We start from the raw sequence: 24242 nt of genomic DNA, 5'->3' as shown, positions 1-24242 counted from the left end.
TTTGAAAAGAAGCAATGACAGTGCAATAATAATAATAACACTTAGCATCCAGATTTTTGGTTTCCAAATATTATTCTCTACCAGGAAAAATAATCTGGAGAGAACAGTCTTGTGCTCAAAAACTAATGAAGACATAAGAATTCATATTTGAGGGGTCTCACACTGGCCAAATTTGGAACAATATAAGTCTAAAATAACAGAAATGGTTATTACATTAAATTAAAAATGTAATCTATAACCTAATCATATATGTGTGTGTGTGTGTGTGTGTATTTTTTTTTTTAAGATGCAGGTATTAGGGACAGGGAAAGTTCTTTCTTGAAAAAAGGTAGCTAATGCTGGGCACCGTGGCTCATGCCTATAATCCTAGCACTCCAGGAGGTTGAGGCAGGTGTATTGCCTGAGGTTGGGAGTTGGAGACTAGCCTGAGCAAGAATGAGACCCTGTCACTCCATCTCTAAAAATAGCTGGGCATTATGGCCTGTAGTCCTAGCTACTTGGGAGGCTGAGGCAAGAGGATCACTTGAGCCAACAGTTTGAGGTTGCTATGAGCTGTGACACCATGGCACTCTACCAAGAGCAAGAAAGAGAGGCTCTGTCTCCAAAAAAAAAAAAAAAAAGAAAGAAAGAAAAGAGCATCCTTTCATGGTTCATAAGCGTGATGATTGGGTTTTCATGCGTATGCGTGAGATGTGCCTCCCACAAATCTTGTTAGGACGTTGGCATATTACCCGTCTGACATAAAAGAGAGAGAGAGAGAAAGAACAAAGGAGCTAATAAGTATAGAGGGGAAGATAAAATTATCACCAATTTAATAACTGATCCTGGCAAGGGTCTTTAGTGGATATTAAAATTCACTAGGCAAAAAGCTGTCGGTCAACAGGATATTTGAGAAGTATCAAAGTAGATAATTTTTTTTTTTTTTTTTTGTAGAGACAGTCTCACTTTATGGCCCTCGGTAGAGTGCCGTGGCCTCACACAGCTCACAGCAACCTCCAACTCCTGGGCTTAAGCGATTCTCTTGCCTCAGCCTCCCGAGTAGCTGGGACTACAGGCGCCCACCACAGCGCCCAGCTATTTTTTTGTTGCAGTTCAGCCGGGGCTGGGTTTGAACCCGCCACCCTCGGTATATGGGGCCGGCGCCTTACCGACTGAGCCACAGGCGCCGCCCCAAAGTAGATAATTTTTTATTTACAAAAGGAGCAAGATACCTTTACAACAGGAAGATCTGGTAAATACTACCTTAATTAGGTGACCAAATTTAGCAACATAAATAATGGACAAGCTGATAATTGTGGCCTTCAGACACGATGCAGTGAGAAGGACATCATCATCTGTGCACCATTCTCACCAAAGCTGTCCAACCTGAACCTAATCACAAACAATCAAACACAACCACATTTCGACATTCTACAAGACAACCAGCTTGAATACTTAAAAACTATGAATTTAATGAAAGAAAAAATAGTATACATTTAAAATTACAAGAAAATGGAAGGACATGCCAACCAAATACAATATGAAATCTTGAATTGGATCCTGGAATGAAAGAAAAAGAATGCTATAAAAGACATTATACATTATGGGCACAACTGAGGAAATCTGAACATTGTACATAAAAGTATGTCACTGTTTCCATGTTAAATTTTTAACAGTATCATGCAATGCTGTGGAAGGATGATCATGTTCATAGGAGATGAACACTGAATTAGAGAAGAATGTCATGTCTGCAGCTTCATTTCAAATGGTTCAATTCTACTGCTAGTAATAATGTACTGTCATGTATACAAATTTGTATTCACACATACACATATTATGCATATATGGAGAATAAAGAGAGCTAGATATACATTGTTAAATCCAAGAGAAGTATATACAAACATGCATTGTATTATAAAACTTTCTAAAATAAACACTTGAGAAAATATTCCTTCCCTCTTTCCTTCATTCATTCAATACTTACTGTGCTACTATTATGCACTAGATACTGTGTTCATCCCTCAAAATATGATAGTGAACATAATTCCTGCCCTCACAGAGCTTATAATTTAGTGGGATAGATGTCACACAAATAGTAACAGTACATAAATATATTAAGTAATTTCTGTAAGAAAAAATATGGTAAAGTAATAGAGAATAATAGATAAGGCATATTTTTTAGAATGAATCAGGAAGATTTCTCTAATGAAAATGACATTTGAAGCTAAGAAAATGGTTATAGACGGTGTAAGAAGTTAGTTATGGGCGGACTGAACAGCATGCATGTGCTTAAAAAACTGAAAGAAGTCTGGAGCACGGTGTGAAAGACATAAAATGAAACCAGAGAGATAGGCATGATGTTTAAAGTCTTGTAGAATTTTCAATTTTATTCTACGGTAATGGGAAGCCACTGAATGATCTTAGGAGAACAGAAACATAATTTAAGATCACTCTCATTGTTACATAAATAAAGGACTGGAGGGGGAGCAGGAATAGAAGTGCAAAGAAGAGAATTGGGCAGGCAGCAAACAGGGGAACTAAAGGAAACAGAATCAAGGATAATTCCTAAGTCACTGGACTGAGTAGCTGCGTGAATAGATGTCTGCCCACATGGGTATACTTACACCCCCATCTGGGGCAGAAATCAAGAATCCAGTTTTCACTGCTAAATTTGATATATTTGTGAAATATCCAGGAGGATGTGTATGAGACTGGAGCTCAAAGGAGGATTAGTATGTGTGACGTCCTGAAAATATAATTTCTATCTCAGTGAGGCTTATATTCTAACAAGAATATAAGAATACAAACAGAAAATTAGAATAGGAACTTAAAAAAGGATTTGTTGTCTAACAAGCCCAGCTGTTATATCCATGTATTTTAGGCAGAAAGAAAGTTTACTCTCTGCTACTTTTATATTTTTATATATAAGAAAAGATACTTTCCTTCCATATACATCTAACTGGCCAAAATTGTATAACTAAATTCAACAAGTACCAGGACAATACTGTTGTTTTCTTTTTTTTAAATAAGCTTTATAAGCACTATTTGGCCTTTTTTTGTTTGTTTTGCAGTTTCGGCCGGGGCTGGGTTTGAACCCACCACCTCTGGTATATGGGGCCGGCACCCTACTCCTTGAGCCACAGGTGCCACCTAGCACTATTTAGCTTTTTAAAATAATGTGAAATTACTTGAAAACAAAAAAAAATTTTTTAAATATGAAAGGGAGATATGGAGACAACATATACAGTCAAGTCTTTTGAAAACTTTGACTATGAAGGAAGCAAGAATAGGGCAGGGTTTTTCCAGCTCAGCACTACTGACATTTGGGACCAGAAGATCCTTTGTTGCGGGAAGCTATTTTATGCATTTTAGGATTTTAGCAGTATCCCTGGCTTCTAGATGCCAATAGTCCTCTCTTTTCTAGTTATGACAAAATGCCTCCAAATATTGCTAAATGTCCCTGGAATGCACAACTTTCCAGTTGAACGCATTGCAGTAAAGTAACAGTTAAGAATGTGGAGTTAATCATGTTTGTTTGTTTTTTAAACATGGAAGCATAGGAAAACATGCTTGAGAGCCAAGCGTAAAAATCCCATAGGGAGAGAGGGTAATGATGAGGAGAGATTAATGATGAGAGAAAGGTAAAAGGAGAGGAAAATAGAGATAGAGGAGATGACTAAACATTAAAGTAAAAAAGCCCAGAGGAAGACTTCAATGACAGTAGCTTATTTCAGGGGGTAACCTTCTTGGTGAAAACAACTACAAAATCTGAATAAAATGCACAGGCACCAATGTAGGCAGGACTTGGGGAGTGAACATCAATGAGAGAAGAACACAGATGAACTCCATGTTCATTCACCTGGACTTTTCTAGGAGGGTAATAGCCAATTCACAGGACAGGAAAATAAGAGTTTTAGCAGAAAGTGGAAGTCCCATTTTGGTGAGACAGAGGTTAGAAATTTGGGCTGTCAAAGCAGATGAAATATAAGGGTGAAACTGCAGAAAGGAAGAAACTTTAGGATGCTAGCTAACTACAACTACGAATACCTGAACAGCATTAGAATTCTTGAAGCTCACTAAAAAGCAGCAGACAAAAGATTAAAGATCTGGTTTGCAACAATGTCAGCAACAAAAGAAGTTAGGGATACACAGATTAGACTTTAAGATCTTCCAAGGTTGGCCATGTTAGTTAGAATTACAACAAAGTTACCTGCTAAGAGTGAAAGCAAAACTGAAATAAATTAGGCTTAACAAAGAAATGAGACCTCTTGACAGGATTCAAGTAACCTATTTATACTGCTGAAGAAAACCACCACCAAAAAAAAAAAGAAAGAAAGAAAGAAAAAAAATCCTTAAGTTTCACAGGAGGAATACATTATTTCAAACTCCTACTATATTTTTATAACTGCAGAGGAAAGGCCTTTTTTGAAAACAGACAGAATTCACATACCATAAAATTCACCTTTTTGAAGTGTACAATTCAGTGGTTTTTTGTATTTAATATGAACATTTTTATCCCCTCAAAAAGAAATCCTGTACTGATAAGCATTCATTCTCCTTTCCCCTCTCCCCTTCACTCTCACTACTGGCAATCGTGTTTTTATGGATTTGCCTACCCTGGACATTTCATATCAATAAAATCATATAATATGTTCTTTTTGTTAGTGGCTTCTTTCACGTAGCATCACATTTCAAGGTCATCCATGATGCAATATGTATAAGAACCTCATTTCTTTTTATGGCTAATGACCTCATTCCTTTTTATGGCTAAAGAATATCCCAGTGTACAGATATGACATTTTAGTTTATTAATTCATCAGTTAATTGACATTTAGGTTGTTTTCTCTGTCAGCTAATATAAAAAAAAGAACATTTGTGTTCAGGGTTTAGCTGGATATATGTTTCAATTTTCTTGAATAGAAACCTAGGAATGGAATTGCTAGGTGATGTGGTTAATATTAATACTATGTTTAACTTTTTTTGCAACTGCCAAACTGTTTTCTAAAGAGGCTGCATCTATGTATAAGGTTTTCAATTTATCATATCCTCGCCAATATTTCTTATGGTCCATATTTTGATTACGGCCATCCTAAGAGAGTATGAAGTAATATCTCCTTGTGGTTTTGATCCATATTCCTTTAATAACAAAAGATGTTAAGCATCTTTTTCATGTGCTTATTGATCATTTGTATATCTTATTTGGAAGATGTCTACTCAAATACTTTGCCCATTTTCTTTTTTTTTTTTTAATAAGGTACATATATATTTGACACATTAAAAGTTATTTTAATTTCTATAAATAAAAAGAAATTCTCTACTTAAATAATAGTTCATCTGGGTCTTCTTCTTTAATACAAAATTCTTCCATAGGAGTCTGATGACTTTGAGGCCAACAACTCTTCTCACATGTGTAAACTAGAACTGTTCCAAATTCCACAGAGACACCTAAATTAGCACACCTGAGCATGCTGACCAACGCTGGCATAAGTTGAAACTCAAATGTCCTTTGGCCTCCACAGTGGCTGCAGGCTGGAAGCTCAGTGACTTCTGCCATAGGACAGGTCAGAAAGGGTGGCTCTCCACTCCAGGAATACCTCAAGATTTGCTCCTGACAAGCAGCAATTCTCTTCATGAATTTGTAAAACATCTGATCTCCACTTTTAATTACAGTCTTCTCGTATTTTTCATCACCATCACTAGAAATACTTTGGGAAAGCAACTGTTCAGGGCAATTCCCTCTCTCTGTTGATGGTCCCTGAGAAGGCTATGCGCATGAGCTAGGCTGGCAGAGTCCCTATAGTCATCCTCATCTGCCACGCAGATGTAGTAGGGCAGGAAGTGCGGCACCGCAGGGGACGAGGCCCCCAGCTCCTCAGGAGGTGCGGCCTGAACTGCACCCCGGACTGCATCCTGCAGCTGAAGGCCCTGCAGCTGGATGGTCCAGTCTCTGTCTCTGGCACTGTGGGGATCATTTCCAAAATCCAAGGTAAGCTGTGGGGAAGGCACCTCCTCAATGTCACTTCCCCAGTCAGCGGCACCTTCACACCAGTCCTCACCATCAAAGCCATTTTCCTGTTTCTGAGAGTCCCGCGCGTCTTTCTCTCCCACCTGCAGGCACTGAGAGCGGAACACCTTCCAGCGGCGCGCCCCCTCGTGGCCGCAGGTGGGGCAAACACAAGCGAACACGGGCAGTAACGGATGAAACGGGGAGGCTTCCAGCGGGCAGTAGACCTGCACGACCAGGGCGAGCGGCTGCCTGCAGTGTTCACACGCCGGCCTCGGCGCCTCTTCGCCGGGCACAGCATCCGGAACGCCGCCCAGCTTGCTACCAGTCCAGGCGTCCGGTCCCGTGGGGCTGCCGTACACCGCGGTGTCTCGAAGCCCAAGCAGCACTGGCTTCCGGACGGCCGCCATGCCCATCAGGCGCCCGAGAGGAAAGCTACTTTGCCCATTTTCAAAAGGAATATAAGTATGTTAAACATTATAGTACCACATGACTACACTCAATCAAAACATTTTATAAAATAGAATCAAATGATTGAAAGCCAGGAGGAAAAAAATACATAACAGAAAGAACAAGTGGAGTGGAGAGCAAAATGGCAGCCAAGTAACAGCTTCCTAGCAATGGGCACTGTGGTCTGGGGAGATAAGGCTCCAGGCATCTCTGGCCGGTGGGATCTGCCTATAATCATCCCTTTGAGGACAGAGGGAGTCAGCGAGAGAGTTCTGGACCCCAAGAGGACAAAAGCAGTGGAAAACTGACAAATGGTTGCGTGTGCTAGATGTGTCTAATCCCGCTGGCAGCTAACAACCCTCATGCTTGCTCTACTTTGTAATTCGGAAAACTTAGTGGATCTTCTTTTGGAGCAGAATGTTAATGTCTTTGTGGAAGATTTATTTGGATTGACTACAGATAATTTTCTTCTTCCTGACTCTGAAAGCATTCAACAGAAAATTTTGGAATATAAGGCAAAAATTAAACCTATAACTCCTGCACAAGCCTCTTCTGCACAAGAGTCCTAAATCAGATGAGAAAGTGACATTCATCCAGCTACTTCTGGGGATGAGTATGTGATGGCCTTGATCAGATTGTTGAGCACTGTGACCTGCCTGAAATGCATGTGGGTATGTGGATGCTCCTTGAAAACCTGGCTGCTTACACTGTAGCTGCTGCTTCTACTTGACTGTCTACTATGTGATGTCAGGACTGACATGGCATCTGAACAAATCCAGAACACTGAGGTCCTACCTGAAGTAGAAGAGAGACACTCTTTCATAAAAGAGTGCCCTTCAGCTGCTGCACCAGCATTTGGAGCTTGTACAATAGCAGAATGCACCAAAAGCTTGGAGTTGTGACCTGCTTTAATTTATTTTTTTATTTTATTATTTTTTTTTTTTTTGTAGAGACAGAGTCTCACTTTATGGCCCTCGGTAGAGTGCCGTGGCGTCGCACAGCTCACAGCAACCTCCAACTCCTGGGCCTAAGTGATTCTCTTGCCTCAGCCTCCCAAGCAGCTGGGACTACAGGCGCCCGCCACAACGCCCGGCTAGTGACCTGCTTTAAAAATAAAGAATTGTGAAAATTCTCAAAGGCATGAAAATGAAAGAGATCTGCTGAATAAAGAAATTGCCAGGCTACAATTCGAAGTAGAAAGAATGAAAATGCAGAATGAGGGGATAGACAAGAGACACTTGTGGGACTTGGAAATCATCAAAGACAAGACTGATGACCTTCAAAATACTGTGAAGCTCAGTGAGGAAATGTTAATGAAAGTAACAGCCCATATAGTGGCCAGCTCAACCTACTAGGAGAGGAGAATAAAGCGCTACAAGCTAAACTGAAGGAAGCAAAAGAAAACCAGGAAAAACTAGAAGCAGAACTTGAATCCCATTGTTTCAGACTGGCAGATGCTATCCGTGAGCGTGACAAAAGTCAGGTCTCCCAAAAAGACCTGGCCTTCATTGGCCAGAGAACAAAAAAAGAATGGTTGGTACACTGGAATATAAATATGAACTCTCGTGCTGATACCATTTTCCAACAACTCTGTGATGCAGAAGAGAAATTCAATTGCCTGCAAGCTGAGTTCTGTCACATGAAAGATGCTCTTTGAGAGAAGACTTTTGCTCTAGAAGGTGCACAGCGAGACCTGATGGAAGGATGGTTCGAAAAGCAGAACATTCAACTAAAGTATCAAAGTGAACAAAGTACAGGGAGTACGTACATTGTAAAGCAGGAGTCTTTAGAGCAGAGACTATCTGGACTGCAATGTAAAACTATGTCACTTCAACAACAACTGGATGAGGTTCACAAGGATTCTGCCCGTAAGAAGAAGGCAATAAACACTAGAAACAGCCCGTGTGCAGCAGCAGTGAAGGCTCTTGAGGTAGTACATGAAAGGTGTAGTCTGCTTTTGGAAGAGAAAAACAAGAAGTTGCTTGATGAATGCAATCACTTAAAAGAACGGCAGTTCTAATATAAAAAAGAGAAAGTGAAAAGAGAAGTAAGTATCAAGAAATAAACATTTTTTGAACTTCCAGAAAAAAAAAAAAAAAGAAAGAACAAGTGATCCAGGTATTCACGTTAACACATGAAGACTTTTTGTTTGTTGTTGTTAAATCATAGCTGTGTACATTAGTGCAATCAAGGGGTACAATGTGCTGGTTTCATATACAATCTGAAATATTCTCATCAAACTGTTCAATGTAGCCTTCATGGCATTTTCTTAGTTATTGTATGAAGACATTTATATTCTGCCTTTAAGGTAACTATGATTAACATTTTAAAAAGCAGAGGAAAAGATGAAGTTTAGCAGAGACTAAAATACATCAAAAAAATCAAATGGAAATTATATACTGTACAATAATACAGAAAAATTATAATAGGATTTTAAATTTTAAAATCATTACATAGATTTAGCCTGCCAGGCTCAGCCTAACAGAGACAATCAAACTGAAATGCAAGTTGGAAGAATGTAATTAGATTGACGCACAAAGGAGAAAACAGGCAGGCTACGCGCAGGAAATAAGCATAATCAGAGATCTATAGGAAAGGAAAAGCAAATAGGATATTTTCAAGAAATACTAGTAGACAACTTTTCAAACTGATAATAGACATTATCTTACAAATTCAGGAGGTTCCACAAACCCTTAACAGGATAAATATAAAACAAACAAGCATACCCAGGCACAGTAGAGCCAAACTGCTGAAAAAAATAAGAAAAGTCTAAAATAAAGGTCAGAAATAAAGCTTACCTTATTTTCAAAGAAACAATTTTGTCTGTTCAACAGAATGGATGGCTACTTTTCTTTAAGAAATATGATAACCAGAAGAAAATGAAATGGCATCTTTAAAATGATAATCTATCATTCTTTTTTTTTTTTTTTTTGTAGAGACAGAGTCTCACTTTATGGCCCTCGGTAGAGTGCCGTGGCCTCACACAGCTCACAGCAACCTCCAACTCCTGGGCTTAAGTGATTCTCTTGCCTCAGCCTCCCAAGTAGCTGGGACTACAGGCGCCCGCCACAACGCCCGGCTATTTTTTGGTTGCAGTTTGGTGGGGGCCGGGTTTGAACCTGTCACCCTCGGTATATGGGGCCGGCGCCTTACTGACTGAGCCACAGGCGCTGCCCGATAATCTATCATTCTATATGCGATAAAGACATACCTCAAAAGCCATCGCAAAAATAAAAATGCTTGTAGAAAACAAGTTTTGAGAAACTTTTTTGCCAGCATACCTGTAATAAAATATATACTAAAGGGAGTAATTTGGGCTGAAACAAAGTGATATCAGAAAGAATTAGACAAATGTAGAAGGGAAGGAAAAGAACTGAAAAAAGAGTACGTTTAAAACAATAACAGAAATGTTATATAAGATATAAAATGTACATGAGAAAAACCAAAAAACAAACAAAAAACCCACATGATGCAGCTATCCTACTACTGGGTATATATTCAAAGGAAAGGAAATCAGTATGTCGAGGAGACATCTGCACTCTCATGTTCACTGTAGCACTATTCACAATAGCTAAAATTATGAAATCAACTTTAGTATGCATCAATAGATGAATGGATAAAGAAAATGTGGTGTATATACCCAATGGAATTTTATTCAGTCACCAAAAAAAAGAATGAAATCCTGTTATTGTAGGCAGCATGGAAGAGTCCGAAGAACATATTCTGTTAAGTGAAATAAGCCAGGCACAGAAAGGTAAATACTGCATGTTCTCACTCATATGTGGAAGGTAAAAATTTTAATCTCACAGAAGTAGACAGAATAGTGGTTACTAGAGGATGAAAAGGGTGGGGAAGTGGGGAGAGAGGGGGAGAGGTTGGTTAATAGATACAAAATTACAGATAAATAAGAGAAGTAAGTTCTACCGTTAACACTATAGGCTAATTATAGTTAACAATTTAGTGCCTATTTTCAAGGCACTAAATCCTGGAAGAGGATTTTGACAAACACAGACAAATGACAAATGTTCAATGTGATAGATATGGAAATGACCCTTATTTGATCATTATACATTGTATAACATATATCGAACTATTACATGGTATCATAAATATGCATAATTACTTTATGTTGATTAACCCTCCCACCCAGAAGCTTGTTTGGATAATGCTTTGGACTCCATGTATGTGTCAGCCTATAGGTCTTTCTGCCAGTCCTTGCCTGTGTTCCCTGCCCTCTCTCTTTGTGGCCTCCAGGTGTGTCCTATACCCCCTCATCCCCAGGTCTTGTAAGTAATAAATCTTTATTTTTATCTTGTGTTTCTCCTAATCACTAAAGGGGTGTTCTCTATCTTAAAGATCCTAAATTAAAAGTATGAATGTATACACATTATATCTCAACTAAAAAAAAACAAGCGAGAATGGGATAGGTAGACAAATTGGCTTTTGAAAGAAGTCGGGACACTTCCTGCAATGTAATAAAAAGGAAGAAAAAGGTTCAGATTATTATTAGTTTCATTAGTTTGATGGTAGAAAAATGAGGGAGCTCTTCTTGCCTCAGGTCTTTATTTTCTCAATTTTATAAGCTCAGGTCATGAACTGAGATTATGAACTGCAGCACAAAACAAACTGGTAAACTGAGAATTGGTTAGAAGTGTATTAGTGTTCAACTGGTACTATAATAAAGTACCATAAATTTAGTGGGTTAAAACAATGCAAATTTATAATCTTGCAGTCTTTAGGTCGTAAGTCTGACACAGATCTTACGGGGCTAAAAGCAAAACCTTGGCAAGGCTGTGTTCTTTTCTAAAGGCTTTAAAGGAGAATCTATTTCCTTATCTTCCCCAGCTTCTAGAAGCCACCAACGTTCCTTGGCTCAGAGTCCCCTTCCTTCAACCTCAAAGCCTTTTCTCTCTCAACCATTCTTCCATGGTCATATCTCCCTGTTTTCCTGTCTTTCTTCCTAGTCCTCCTTCCACTTTTAAGAATCCTTGTGATTACACTGAGCCTACCCAGATAACCCACAATGATCTCATCGAAGTCCTCAATTTAATCAAATCTGCAAACAAATCTTCAAACAGTCTGGGTATTAGGATGTGAACATCTTAGAAGGGCCATTATTCTACCTGCCACAGCAGTAGACAGTATACAGCAGTATACACTTAGCCAGTATTATCCAAGTGTGGTCCCCAGACCAGCAGCAATGGCATCATCTTGCAACTTGTTTGAAATACAAATTATTTGGCCAAATACAAGATTTATTAGAATCAGAAACTTTGCAAGTGTTGCTGAGCAATCTGTGTTTCAACAAATCCTCTGATAATTTTAAAGCATAGTAATATTTAACAACCATTGCTCTAAGTTCTCAGAATGGCCAGTAGCCACCTCCCACCTTGAACAGCCTTGCTTACCTAGTCATTCACTACTGTGGACTGTATACCATGTGTGCTATAGAAAAAGTTGGAAAGCTCAGGCATAAAGAATTCAGAATTTGTTACTTTTTATTCCCTATAACATGTATACTTTTTTTTTTTTTTTTTTGTAGAGACAGGGTCTCACTTTATGGCCCTCGGTAGAGTGCCGTGGCCTCACACAGCTCACAGCAACCTCCAACTCCTGGGCTTAAGCGATTCTCTTGCCTCAGCCTCCCGAGTAGCTGGGACTACAGGCGCCCGCCATAACGCCCGGCTATTTTTGGGTTGCAGTTTGGCTGGGGTCGGGTTTGAACCCGCCACCCTCGGTATATGGGGCCGGCGCCTTACCGACTGAGCCATAGGCGCCGCCCATAACATGTATACTTTTTAACAAACTGAGTCAATTAATGTAGAGAACTCATTTCTTTAAAGGGGAACTTATACTCTATCAAGTAATTAATAGAAAAGCTAGGGGAAAAGTGAAAAGAAGCTTAGAAATTGAAATCATGTCAGAAAATATAGGAAAAGAAGTGTAGAAATCCTCCACAGAAATCTTTTAAGAGGCTCTGTTTAAAACAGAAAACCTCACATAATACTGGCAAAGGAAGCAAAGTCGCTATCTACTTTCAACAGTTTTCTACATTATAAATAAAAAGACCTCTCTCCTGTAACAAAGTTAGAAAACATGATGTGAGAGCTAATAATGGTTTCTTTTAACACACGCTTAAAAAAAAATCCTTAAATACCCACCAAAATAACAGCAACAATAATAGGAAACACATATACAGTAGTTCTTACTATGTGTCAGGTATTGTTCTAATTATCTTACATATATGAACTCAGTCCTTACAACAACTCTCTAAGAATTTAGGTATCTAATTTTACATATAAAGAAATTGAGGGAAAGAGGTTAAGAAACTATTCAAAATCAAGCAGTTTATAAGAAGCAGAGCCAGAATTCAAAATGCGGAGATATGGCTCAAAGTCTACCACTATGCCATACTGCCTCTCAACTTAAATGAAAGAAAAATTGGAAACAATAAAATAGAATCTGGGAGTAAAGAGTCACACGGGAAAGAGAAAGACTGGACTGATGTCAAAACCAGCTAAAAAGATTGACAGAGTGAACTCCAGAAGCTAAAAAGAATTTAAAGATTCCTTTTTCTTTCGAATCCAGTTTGAAGATCCTGATTTGGATCCAACCAGCGAAGACTTAAAAGGCTAGATCCAAATTTGGGTATCTGGATTATAAATATTCACCTTATTGTTCAGGTCTAGAATTTCTTTGAAAAGAAGAGAAAATATTTTGTTTCATAAATAGGAAAGAAATGTAATGTGTCAAATATTGACACCACCAGAAATTTACAGAATTCGTCCAATAAAAAAGTAATTATTATAAATACTTCTTGTTTTCATAGAGGAACAGAATTAGAGACTATATTAGCATTTAAAGAAGCATTTATATTAAGAAAAGGTAAACAAAAACAAGTAGATGGTAAAGTAGAAGACGAATCTCAACATCATAGTTTTCCTATATTTACCTTCAATTGAACAATAAAAAATAGATTTTGACATTTATGAGAGCTTTGTGATTTTCAAATTGAAGAATACCTACACAAAGTACATTTTGCCCACAGAATTATACATATAAAGTAACTGAAAGATACAAGTCCAGTTCAGATCCTAAATGGAAGTTATTGTGACAAGCAGAGAAAAACAAAGACTCATTAAGACATGGATGCTGAACAGTGTACTCTGTTCAATAGCTTAATAGTTCACACTCACACAACAGACTCTCCATCAAAGTAATTCAAATACCTGCCATTTCAAATTCACCTAAAGAGCTGTTCATGAATTGTTCAAATCTATAAATGTTAAATCTACTGTAAAACTTGTACAGAGGATATTTTTTATTCTCTATACCTGTAAATTCAAAGCACTCAGATCCTCATAATCTATGAAGATTTTATTAAAACCCGTTTATTTTGTTTTATTCCCAGAGGAATTCAATGTCATGATTTTCAGATTTAAAGCAGTAAGTACATACTGCTAGCATCAAAAATAACCTAATAACCTAACATCAACCAAAATCAAAAATCCAAATTTCCAAGCTCCTATTATAGAGCTAATGAATGAGAATCTCTGAACACAAGGCTACAGAACTTGGAGTTTTAATAAGCCCCCAGGAAGGAAGCCCAGTGAAGGACTTTGTGCTGTCATTTGAGAACACTGTGACATACTCAACATTTCCAGAAACTTGACACAATTTAACTATTCATTATTTTTAAATACAGTGTTTCTTTTGAGAGAAATTCTATAAATTTTTATCAAATGAACTTTATAATGCTAATATTTTGATATTCAATTGACCAATATATTTTCCAAAGTTCACTTTTTATATATCTCCAAAATCAACTCATTTTATGTTTATAAATAAGCACTTGAAAAATGGAGTAATATTTGCATATAATCTAAAAAATAAATAATAAACAGTTGACATTTTTTTTTTGTAGAGACAGAGTCTCCCTTTATGGCCCTTGGTAGAGTGCCATGGCATCACACAGCTTACAGCAACCTCCAACTCCTGGGCTTAAGTGATTCTCTTGCCTCAGCCTCCCAAGGGGCTGGGACTACAGGTGCCCGCCACAATGCCCAGCTATTTTTTGGGTGCAGTTCAGCTGGGGCCGGGTTTGAACCCGCCACCCTCGGTATATGGGGCTGGCGCCTTACCAACTGAGCCACAGGCGCCACCCAACAGTTGACATTTTTAATATAATCAAGCACCACTTTCCAAAGAGTGAACAACCAAAACCAAACTCATTCATCTATCAATAATCCCCCAACTGTTATATTACCTATTTTAGAACAACACAGCAGTTTTACAAGCAATAGTGGAAGGGTATTAATTCAAATGGAAGAAATATCATGTATCACGTAGTGTTATCATAGACTAGCAATCACTGTGCCAGCCTACCGTTCATGCATAGCTCTTTAGAGAGACAATGAGTTTTAAAAAACACCAAAAAAAGAAAAGTTTATCATCTCTTAAATAATTCATCATTCTTAAAAAAAAATTCTTATTTCTCTCATAACCCATTAATTGTTATTGACATCACTGAGTCACTCACATGTTGCAAATTAAATTAGTATCTAGCTTTTTAAGATGAGCCAAGTTTCTTATAAGTTATCAACAATGTATTAAATTCAAATAACCTACATCTACATGAAAAGAATGTTTATCATTGAGACCATCTTAGATGTTTATGTTAAATTTACTTATGAGTTTATTTATTTGGCACTTTCCAAAGGAAACAAAAAAAACCACCTCTAGTCAAATAAGAATGATGCGTAGGATGAAAAGGGAGCCATTCACTAAATAGCTGAATAAGAAAATAAGAAAGTAAATACTGACCAGATTTCAAAAAAGCTTATAAATTTTGTTTTGATCAAAAAGCTACTTTAAAAATTAATTATATAACATTATTGACTACCATAGAAAGTTTTCATGACATAATAAATGACTTGGCAAAATAGCCTGAATTAAAAAGATTTTAGCCCATTTGTTTTACGGATATCTCTTTACATCACAAAAGCAGAATTTTCGATAACCAATTTTGCAAATAGCAAAAATACCAACAGAAGGCTAAAGAAGTACATAATGTAGCTCCATGGAAATACTGTTACACTTTCGCATTTGTTTATTTTAAAGCTGACAAAAATGAAGAAACGTATGTTAGAATACAATAGCTTGGAACCAATTAAATGATACACAACATGAATAATAAATCTGTTCAATCCAGGAGTCAGGATTAAGAATAAATAAATACATTAATTAACTAAAAAAGAATAACAAGTTTGCTAAGGAGATTTGACAAAAGAACTCTATAAATGTATTACATTTTATTTGCTGATTTTTCTAATAAAGACCTTATGTAGAGAAGAAAAAGAGGTACTACATGGAAACAGAGGCTATAAGTACATAGTCCTTTATGCTATGGTTAAAATGGATGATTATATTTTAATTATTCTTATAATATCAAGAAAATACTGTGGTCCCCTATATGTAGTTAAAATCTTAAAGTTTAAATACTTTGTCAGTCTTGAGGTTTTATAAACTAATTTTAAAAATATAAAGCTACTAAATAAAAAACACTATAAGATAAAAATCAAGTTCTGTGAATAAATATTTTTAAATTAAGTACTCTAGGATCATAACACTGACAACACTAATTATCTTTTCTAGTCTTGGCAGTTATGTTGCATACTGTTTGGGTGACTGATGGGATAATTTCACTTCATTTTTCTTTCAGTTTATTCTGGATCGTGTTAGAGCAAAATATTAAAATAATTAACACCTCTAAATAAAGTACTTGATAAAGGTTTTAGTTGAAATAAAATGCTAAAAAAAATCAATTAACTCATGTATTGATTTTAGAACAAATAACTAACCACCTCCCCATCTGCTAATGGAAAACTTGAGTAAGAATCACTGATTTAAAAATAAGTCATTCAGTATTGGTATTAACTACTCTAGGACTTTTACATATTAAGATAATACACTTGCACAAAGAGCCTTTTCATCAGCAGCTTGAGCTAGTATTACCTTAATTATAAAATGTGTCTGTATATTTTTATATTATTAAATATTTTATTCACCAAAAACATTTCATCAGTAGCAATGAAAGCAGTCATAAACAGGTAAAAAATATATGACAAAATAAATTATTTCAATTCCTTAAACCTTCAGATGTTTTGATCAAATTCAGAATGGCTTAATATCCAAAAGAATATAAAATTAATATTAAATCTCAAATATAAATTTTCACCAATAGCAAATACTATATGTCACTCAACTGGAAAAAGTATAAATAACATCATTAATCAACTTTTCTATTTGAATGATTCAATAAATTTTGAATCATACATACTATATAGTTTATGTATTCTTACATAATTTTTATGTCATATAGCTTAAAAATAAGGCTATTATAAATAATAAGTAAAAAGCATATTTTTTCACTGATCACCTGAATTTTTTGTTGTTATTTATAAAATTAATCACAGTTAGCAGGGTAGAAATAGCTTTGAGCTTCATGAATGACATCCAAGAGATGGGAAAGGATTAGTTCTCAGTTGCTGCCAGTTATAGCGCCAGGTGGCTTTTTCTGCAGTGAAGGTGTTACCGATAATCCCATTACACTGGTACTAAATCTTGCAGACATCAAAATTATCACCAAGGTTCCTTTTCATCCCATCCTTTCCAAATGACTGGAAGTCGCTTCACCTGAAAGAAGTCAAATCCACATGCAGCTGCTGTTTTAGCAGGCAGCAAACTCCCTGAGAATGCCAGTTGTGATTCAATTTTGCTGTGCTGGTGGCCCCCTATTCCCTGTCCAATAATACATCTGTTAAAAAATCCTACAGCTACAAATCAAGTTTAATCCTACCAGGGACCTCATGTTGGTCTTGTCTTCCAAAAAGGCAGCAGGTTCTGCTGTCTATCTCTGCTACCGTCTGGGGAATACCCTTTAAATCCCAGCCCTACTTAGAAGAATAAGCTAAGGATCACAAAACATGACCTCAAAAACCCTGATATGACTATATTCTGACCCAGAGGCATTCATTCTAGGTGAAGATTAGAACTTTGCATAATAAGATTACACAGCAAGTGAATGATATCAAGGGACTATCCATATGCAGCCGCCTGGTTTTGTATAGACAGCCTGTGCTCTGCAATATGCAGTGCAGACGGAAAAAGAGCCTGGTCTTTTCTAGCTGAAATAAAATAGATTCACATAAATTAGTTGGTCATTTCCAGATTCCTAAATCCCCTATTACATCTCTTATTGACAGCTCCTGTGAGGATAGCACAAATGTTATTCCTTTTTATTCTGTGCTTCTATAATAATCATGCTCTGTAATTGAAATGTACATAGATTATGTCTTGAAATTAACATCTTGTTTGCTGTAATCTTGGATTACAATTGACTATGTACATAATAAAATTAGGAAATCAATAGACAGATTTATCATCTCCGAGAAACTCAGGATATTGTTTAAAGAATAGTTAACATTTTGTGCCAACACTTTAAATGCAGAAGTCACAAGGAGTGGTCAATAAAAATATAAGTAAGTCAAAGAATACAACAGGTATTCACTACTCTATGAAAATTAGATAACATAAAAATGAGGTCATATTTCTCAAAATTTAGAAAATGTGAAAAATTCAGAGATCTTATGACTACACAATTTTCTCTAAATCACACGAGTGAGGTCAAATACACATGGCTTTCATTTTTAAGACGGGTACACCTGAGGTATTTTATATAAACCTCCTTGTTCATTTATAACTATATTTAAAATATTTGAATCAATTCAAATTAATTGTCATTCAATGTTTTATAATTCTTAACTAAATGTTTTAAAAATGCTTATTGGTGAAGTAATTTCTCCTCATATCTGAATATATACAGAACATTTTAAATGTATAGAATTGTAAAGAAATTTAGAAAATAGTATTTCATAATCAGGCTTTTTTTCTCTCCCATGAAATTTTACAAGTAAACACAGGAAAAGAGAGATTCATATACATTTATACAAACAGCTGTCCAGAAAAATTCTAAGAATGTAAAGAGAAGGAACTCTCAGCTTTATTTTTAAAAATGGACATATTAAGACTTTTCATGGGATTCTTGTAAAAACTTAGTTCCTCAGTATTCTTGAAATACAGCTATTTGACAAATTTGATCTGCCCACAATTTTTGCGGGACATTACATTAGTCATTATCTCTTCATCATCAAAATATCTTAAATTATATAGATTCAGATAGATAATCCGAAGTCAGATGACGCAGTTCTGATTTTATGTATTTTAAAAACAGATGTATACATATCAGAGGTAAAGCTATAAAAAACACTGTAATTTCAGTTGCATAGCACATGAATGCTATTCTTAGGTTACCTTGACTAGGATGTTGTTAAAAAAACAATAAGGAATGTAAAACATGCATATTTTTGTTATGTTTGCATAATACTTCAGATCTAAACTGTCTAATAAGGTAGTCACTAGCCCAATGTGGCTACTGAGCACCTGAAATATGACTAGTGCAAATTGAGTCATACTATGTGTATAAGTATAAAATACATGTGGGAGTTTAATGACCTCTTAAAAAATGGAAAGAAAAAAATTTTTTTTTTTTTTTTTTTTTTGTGGTTTTTTGGCCAGGGCTGGGTTTGAACCCACCACCTCCGGCATATGGGACCGGCGCCCTACTCCTTGAGCTACAGGAGCCACCCAGAAAAAAATTTTTTAAAGGGAAAGTAAATTATTTTAGTAATTTTTATTTCATATTGATTTTCATATACTTATATTTTTATACATTGCTGAAAGATAATATTTTGGATATAGTTAGTTAAATAAATACATATGTGATTCATATTATATTCCTATTGGACAGCACTGCTTTAGAAGGTCATATGTTTTTCAATAATATGTTCCTAAGTCAAATGAAATTGTACAACTAATAAAAATATTGAAGCAGAGGGAAATGATGGAAGAATAAACATTCCACTGTTAGATAAGTATAGTAAAAAAAAGTATAAAATCCTGTTATTTTAGCCTGTATTTCATATTTCTAGTTTAAGGATACAGAGGTGGGAGAAGAGGAGACTAACCAAATTTCTGACCATCATTATCAAAAAAAGAATGATATGATATGTACAGTAGAACCTCTGTAAGTTGACCAGGCAAGGGACTGTAATAAACTAGCCAACACACAGTTTGCTAGTTTCCAAAACTTTCCAACCATCAAAGATGAGTGCAATGATATTCAGTCTGAGTCAACATAAGGAACTAGGCCTACTATACTGATACACCTGGTACATGTCCACTCTATGAAAATTAGGTGAATTTAAGGAGGTGGTCAATGTAGGGAAGTGAACTATGGAGGTTCTAAGTACTGTAGTTATAAAATGCTTTTGTCTAGTAAATATTGGTTTTTAAAAAGAACTGTCTCTTTACTAACATCAGGAAAGACTAGTGAGGGCTTTGTATTATCCTGTCATTGAGCTCAGTAGACAGCAACTTCAAAAAACATGTCTGATCTAAAAAGGGTCCTGATTTTTCCTCTATGGTGCTATAAAATTATTTATATCTAACTTTTAAAATAGATTTAAGTAACATCCAGAGATTTGAAGCAGTTAGATATTTCAGAATGGTAGCAAAATTAAAAAAAATCAATATTATAAATTTCTAGCAAGCTGCTTTTCCATTTTTCTTTCCATCACATCAATGAAGTTTTTAAAAAAATCCTTTAACAAAAAATATTTTACATAAATAAGAAAAAACTGAAAATAGTTTAATTCGAGCAATATAATGATTCATTAACAATGACCACAGACAACTGGTATTTTATCATTAAAATACAAAGTACAAAAGTACTTAAGGTATTATAAACATTACTTTTACATAATTATTCCTTTGTAATATTTATCAAAATAGTAAGACTAAAGATGAAATATATGTATCAATAAATTAATAAAACAAATCAATTGTATGATCTAATCATACCACTTTTATCTATCCTATTAAAATTATATAGGTTTATTCCTTTTCTGATCGTAAGAATCACAGAGATAACACATACGCACAAAAACAAAACAAAATAATAACAATAACAAAAAACTTTCCAACCATCAATAGATGAGTGCAATGATATTCAGTCTGAGTTAATCTCCAGACATCCAAATTCATGAATAAAAATTCATCAGTTTTAAATACACTGAGCCTATTAAGCAAGAACAAAAGCATATGCACAAAAGAGCTTTTAATATATTTCAAAGCCCACAAGAGCCATGGTCTCATTAAAATTATAAATTACACAAACATGGAATGAAGATTCAAACTGCAGTGCAGCTAAGCAGATTACAGAAAACCCCGCGTTCCATATGATAACACACCATGGCCCTCCCAGATGGGGGCTTGGAACAAAAAGGCCATCACCACAGCTAGGGAAAACCTCCTTGTGATCTCTGGTTTCTGTTCAGCAGATGACAGCCAAATAATATGTTGATTATTCTGTTTGTGCTGCTAAGCTTGTAAGATGGAATAAAAGCGATATGATCTATTGTGAACCCAATGCTAATGTGTTGCTCCACTCATAAATAATATACTGAATTTATTTTGAAACTATCTTTTATCTGAATTTCAGTTTTTAAATGCATGAATTAAAATAAAAGCCAGGATAAAATAATATTTAATTTGATGCTTTAAACTAAAAAATGTAGTTGACAAGTGAAAAATATCTAAATGCTTAGTGAAGAGTCAAATACAATCACCTTTCTTTAATTTCAGCACTGTGTTCAGAGACAAAATACATTTTAAAATAGGCAATTACTCTCATTATGAAATATAAATATAAAATTAAGTAATACAATAGTAAGTTAATAATATACATTATTGACAAGATTAAAACAAAATATCAGAGTATATAAAAACACTTTTCTAAAATACAAATAATAGCCCATAATCAGAACATACAGGGAAAATATTTCTGAACAATAAAAAGTATAATTGAAGGCTTTCATAGGTGCTCATAACTTGTACACGAATGATCACAAACAAATCATACTTAAAATAAGAGTGACTTATGCTCAGATGAGGTAACTGGCATTGTGTCTGTGAACACTATGCAAAATTTTGTATTTCATGAATACACATGTTTATGAATACTACTATAGTTAAAAATGTTAACTATCATAACATTTAATTTTCTTACTCCAGCAATTCTTCCCTCAATACTCTAGTGGATTCTCCTTAGGCACAAACAAACAAAACAGTACATTAAAGTGCACATAGGTAAACATAGATAAACACATTCTTTCCTTAAGAGGATATTTTACAGAAAGTACGTAACTACAGTCATTAACCTGAGTTCACCTCTTTTTTCATTATCTCCAGAAGTAGATTCGTGAGTTAAAAAAGCACCAGAAAACTGCCTAACATGAAAATGTAGGCTAAATTTATAAATCCAGCAGGTAAAACAAAAATTACTTTAGAGAGAAACTTAGAACATAAAGTATCCCTGAAGTAGACAAATATTTCTTAAACAAGAAATAAAGTACCAAACATAAACAATAAACTAGACCACTGTAAAGTCATAAACTGTCTGTCAAAAGCAGTATTAAGAGATTGAAAAGGCAAACATCATAGTGGGAAAAACAGTTGTGATACCTAGATTCAATGAAGGATTCATATCCTGTATCTATAAAAAAACTTCTACAAATCAAAGAAAATGACAATCTAATAGAAAAGAGGGAGAAAGAGGTGAACAGGCACTTCACAAAATAGAATTACCAAATAGTCAATATACATTATGAAAAATCATCAGGGAACTTCATTAATCATCAGGGAACTGTAAAGTAAAACCTAACAATTTAACATAACCACTTTATACCCACTAGAACAGGAAAAATGGAAAAAATAGAGGAAAAAACAAGTGTTGGTAAACACGTGGAGCAACTAGAATGCGCACATACTATAAATGTAAACTGGTGCTACAATTCTAGAAAAATGTTTGGCAGTATTGATTAAAACTAGACATATACATACTTATGATCAAGTCATTTTGCTCCTGGACATATACCAAAAGAAACATGCATACATTACTCAAGAAATATGTATAGTACACAGCTATGATTTAACAATAAAAAAATAATAAATAAAAAATAAAATAAAAATATGTACTAGAATGTTTATAGTAGCATTATATGGAAACCACCCAAATGTCCACGAGTAGAATGTACAAATATTAGTTGTGATATATTCACGACTACATATAACAATGAAACTGAACAAAATACAACCACATGCAACAATGAATATTAATCTTAAAATGCTGAACAAAGAAAATCAGACACACAAAAATTATACTGTACAATTCTATATAGATAATACAAAACAAGCTAAACTAATCTCTAATTAAAAGTCAGGGTAGTGATTATCTTTTGCAGGACAGGAAATAGTGACTAGAAGAGAATACAAGGGATAGTATCTTCTGGAGTGCTGATAATGTTCTTTTATTTTATTTGGGTGGTGGTCACATGGATGTATTAGGTTAATGAAAAATATCAAGCCATGGATGTATAATACATCCATGTGACCACCACCCAAATAATACATGCCTTTTCCATACCTGTAGTTTTCTTTAGAGAAAGCAGTTTTATACACCGATATATAAAGGTAGTCAAAATCTACCTTTAGGAAATTTAGGAACAACATGCATAACTGAGTTCTTATAGGATCTATTGGAGTACATCAAATTTTGAACTCCACAGCAGTTTCTTGACCCTTATAAAGGGGAAGAGTTATTTACCCTATCATCTCCCCCGGCCTCCTAATCATATTTTCAGAGCTGCCTGGTCTTTGTGCTAGGAGTAACTGCTTCTTCTATCAGACTAGAGCTTTTCAAATAGTCTCAGGACTGAAAATGTACCTTTTTGTGGGAAACTTAAGTAGTACAAAAGATATGACAGTATAAAGAATATGTGCTTGCCATTTTCTTCCTTGCCCCCAAATTTCATAAGCTTTTGTTTATTAATCATTAAAATTTATTACTTAATAGGTATTCCTTAAAAACATTCATTTTATTTTTTCAATGAAGTTAGAGAAAATATAAGTTGTTCTTTAATATCAATATCATACAAATCAAATGAAATTTCATGATAATCTGATGATAATCTAAACTATACATTTGATATATGCCACTTAAATATTTTCCCTTACTTCTATATTGGAATCAATACATGATTTTACATATACTTTTTCTCATACTGAAAATATGCTAATTTAAAGAAATAAGCTAAGAAAGATGATCCAAAGACTAGAGTTCATTTCTCATTGTATAACAAATATTATTTACTGTTTACTATCTACCATGTTCTACAGATAAAATAATAAAAATGGCTAATTTTGTTGTTAAAAAAGCAAGCTTAGCCCTTTCACTATCATTTGATTTACAAATAAAATAATATTATTTTTTAACTAGTAATATATTAACATATTCAGATGTTTAAAACTGATCTATAAGATACACAGTAAAAGTTCCATCCACCCTGTTTTCCTCCTCACCTTCATACAGGATTTGAATTTTGTAGTTCTTCCAGATTTTATTCATGTAAACATAAACAAATATGAATGTGTAATTTTATTCCCCTCTTCATAAGTAGTTTACCATGTTTTTTTCCAAATAACAACATATATATGGGAAAGCTTTCCAAATCTGCACATAGAAAACATCTTTAACAGCTGTAGAGTATTTCACTGTACAATGCCACAGTTCATTCAACCAGCACCCTACTGATACACATTAGGGAATTTCTAATCTTTTGCTACCACAAAC

The 24242-nt window shown here is 35.0% G+C and overlaps 2 protein-coding genes and 1 non-coding gene across 11 annotated transcripts in view; 1 reads left to right on the top strand and 2 right to left on the bottom strand.

Annotated features, from left to right (window-relative positions):
* Positions 1-24242, bottom strand: part of IMMP1L (inner mitochondrial membrane peptidase subunit 1) — a 103247-nt gene that overhangs the window by 37223 nt on the left and 41782 nt on the right. The window lies entirely within an intron of this gene.
* On the top strand, positions 638-741 carry LOC128566253 (small nucleolar RNA U13). The gene has a single exon (XR_008374533.1). It is a non-coding gene; the product is annotated as a small nucleolar RNA U13 (small nucleolar RNA).
* LOC128565989 (programmed cell death protein 2-like) lies at positions 5103-6393 on the bottom strand. The gene is given in 2 exon segments (XM_053562867.1): positions 5103-5706; positions 5709-6393. Coding segments are annotated over 2 exon segments (1098 nt in total). The 3' UTR covers positions 5103-5293.

Source organism: Nycticebus coucang, chromosome 14 (assembly GCF_027406575.1).
Source record: "Nycticebus coucang isolate mNycCou1 chromosome 14, mNycCou1.pri, whole genome shotgun sequence".
Taxonomy (NCBI): Eukaryota; Metazoa; Chordata; class Mammalia; order Primates; family Lorisidae; genus Nycticebus; species Nycticebus coucang.
The sequence above is the reverse complement of the archived record's forward strand: the minus strand, read 5'-3'. Positions and strand labels throughout refer to the sequence as shown.